Source organism: Lissotriton helveticus, chromosome 8 (assembly GCF_964261635.1).
Source record: "Lissotriton helveticus chromosome 8, aLisHel1.1, whole genome shotgun sequence".
NCBI lineage: Eukaryota > Metazoa > Chordata > Amphibia > Caudata > Salamandridae > Lissotriton > Lissotriton helveticus.
The window spans coordinates 1,650,414,153-1,650,415,717 of record NC_136069.1 but is presented as its reverse complement, the minus strand read 5'-3'; the positions used below and the strand labels follow the sequence as shown (position 1 = coordinate 1,650,415,717).

The 1,565-nt window shown below is 40.4% G+C and overlaps 1 protein-coding gene across 1 annotated transcript; it reads right to left on the bottom strand.

The window, feature by feature from the left end:
- Positions 1-344: 344 nt before the first annotated feature.
- LOC144774069 (olfactory receptor 56A5-like) lies at positions 345-1,310 on the bottom strand. Its single transcript, XM_078659098.1, has one exon. It carries the CDS (start codon positions 1,308-1,310, stop codon positions 345-347), a length of 966 nt encoding a protein of 321 aa, XP_078515224.1.
- Between the last annotated feature and the right edge of the window lie 255 nt (positions 1,311-1,565).

Sequence of the window (1,565 nt, the reverse complement as noted above, 5' to 3'; positions counted from 1 at the left end):
GCTATATTTCAATGAGTCACATTGTCAGTAACCACATCAGGAGTTTGGTGCTTCTAAAGATCTTGAGTTGGCACTTGTTCTTTGGTACTGATGTGTTTCGCAAAAAGCCCTGAGTTAAATCAGGCTTTTCAAATCAAGGTCACTTTGAACACTTTACATGACAAACTGAACAAAGTGCCACACCTCCAACTCGTCAGCTAAATAATTGATGGTGAGGAGAAGAAAATTAACATCTTCTATACCCTAGATTGGGTTTCGTAAGTGATGGGGTGAGGTTTTGGCTTTGTGGTTACTATAGAGGATATTTTAATCTCCTAACATTGACATCATCCACCTCTGTGTTCTTATTTTATCCTTTTAATATTAGTGTTTCTTCTCCTCATCTGTTTCATGATACTCTGTTTGATCTCTTTGGTCTTCACACTGTACACAATTGGATTCATGGCTGGTGGGACAAGAAGGTGAAGGACATTGAGTAGAATTGGGGCGTCAGGTGAGATTAGTTCTTCCATCTTGGTTGTAAAAATCCAAACAAGAAGAATTGTGTAAAAAAATGAAATCAAAATTAAGTGTGGTGTACACGTTCCGAATGCCTTTGCTGCAGCCCGTTCCCCTGGAAGGTTTATCACCTCCCGGAGAATCATGAAGTAGGAAAGGCAAATTAGCAAGAAGTCACTTCCTAAGAGTCCAAAACCAACAACAAGTTGGTAGACTTTATTGAGCTTGGTGTCATCACAAGATAGGGAGGTCACTGCTACGTTGGTGCACACACAATGTTTGACACTATTTCTGGAGCAGTACTGAAGTCTGGCGGCCAACGCTGGGTAGGGTAAGCACAACACAATGTTTCTGAGCAGGATAAACATTAGCGCTTTCCCAACAAACCTGATGCTGATGACAGAAGAATACCTTAAAGGGTTACATATTGCCATGTAGCGGTCAAACGCCATGAAAAGGAACGTAGCAGATTGCATTGAGAGAAGACAGTTCATAAGAAACATCTGAAAGAAGCAGGCTGGCAGATCAATGGCCCTTAAGTTAAAGCAGAGAATGCCTAAGACTTTGGGGATGGTGGAAATGCACAGAATCAGATCTAAGATTGCTAGAAGTCCAAGGAAATGATACATGGGTTTATGGAGATGCTGATCACTTGTTATGATTACCAGGATTGTCACATTGGCACCAATTGCTAGGAATAAAAGGAGAGCAAGAGGGATGGACAGCCAATGTTGCCAGGTCTGGATGCTTGGAAAGCAAATCAGTAAAAAGTGTTGAATTTGAAATGGTGCGGTAGCATTGATAGCGACCATAGTTGGAGAAGCAGCAAGTCAGTATCTACAGAGAAAATCCAGAGAAAACAAACCAATAGAGGGTTACTAGGAACAATCTCTACATTTCAAATACAGCTAGGTGCAAAATTTTTACATAATTGTTTCAAATTCATATCTGCAGTACATTTTGTGAAACGGCATTAAATCAATGTTGAGAACAACAGTGGTGACGGTTTCTAAAAACCAGCATTAAAAAACATCGAGCGAGTGTAGACAATACTGGTTTTGGAACTC

Coding starts and splice junctions, on each gene's coding strand:
- LOC144774069 (XM_078659098.1), bottom strand. CDS start 1,310: ATGGTCGCTATCAATGCTACCGCACCATTTCAAATTCAACACTTTTTA.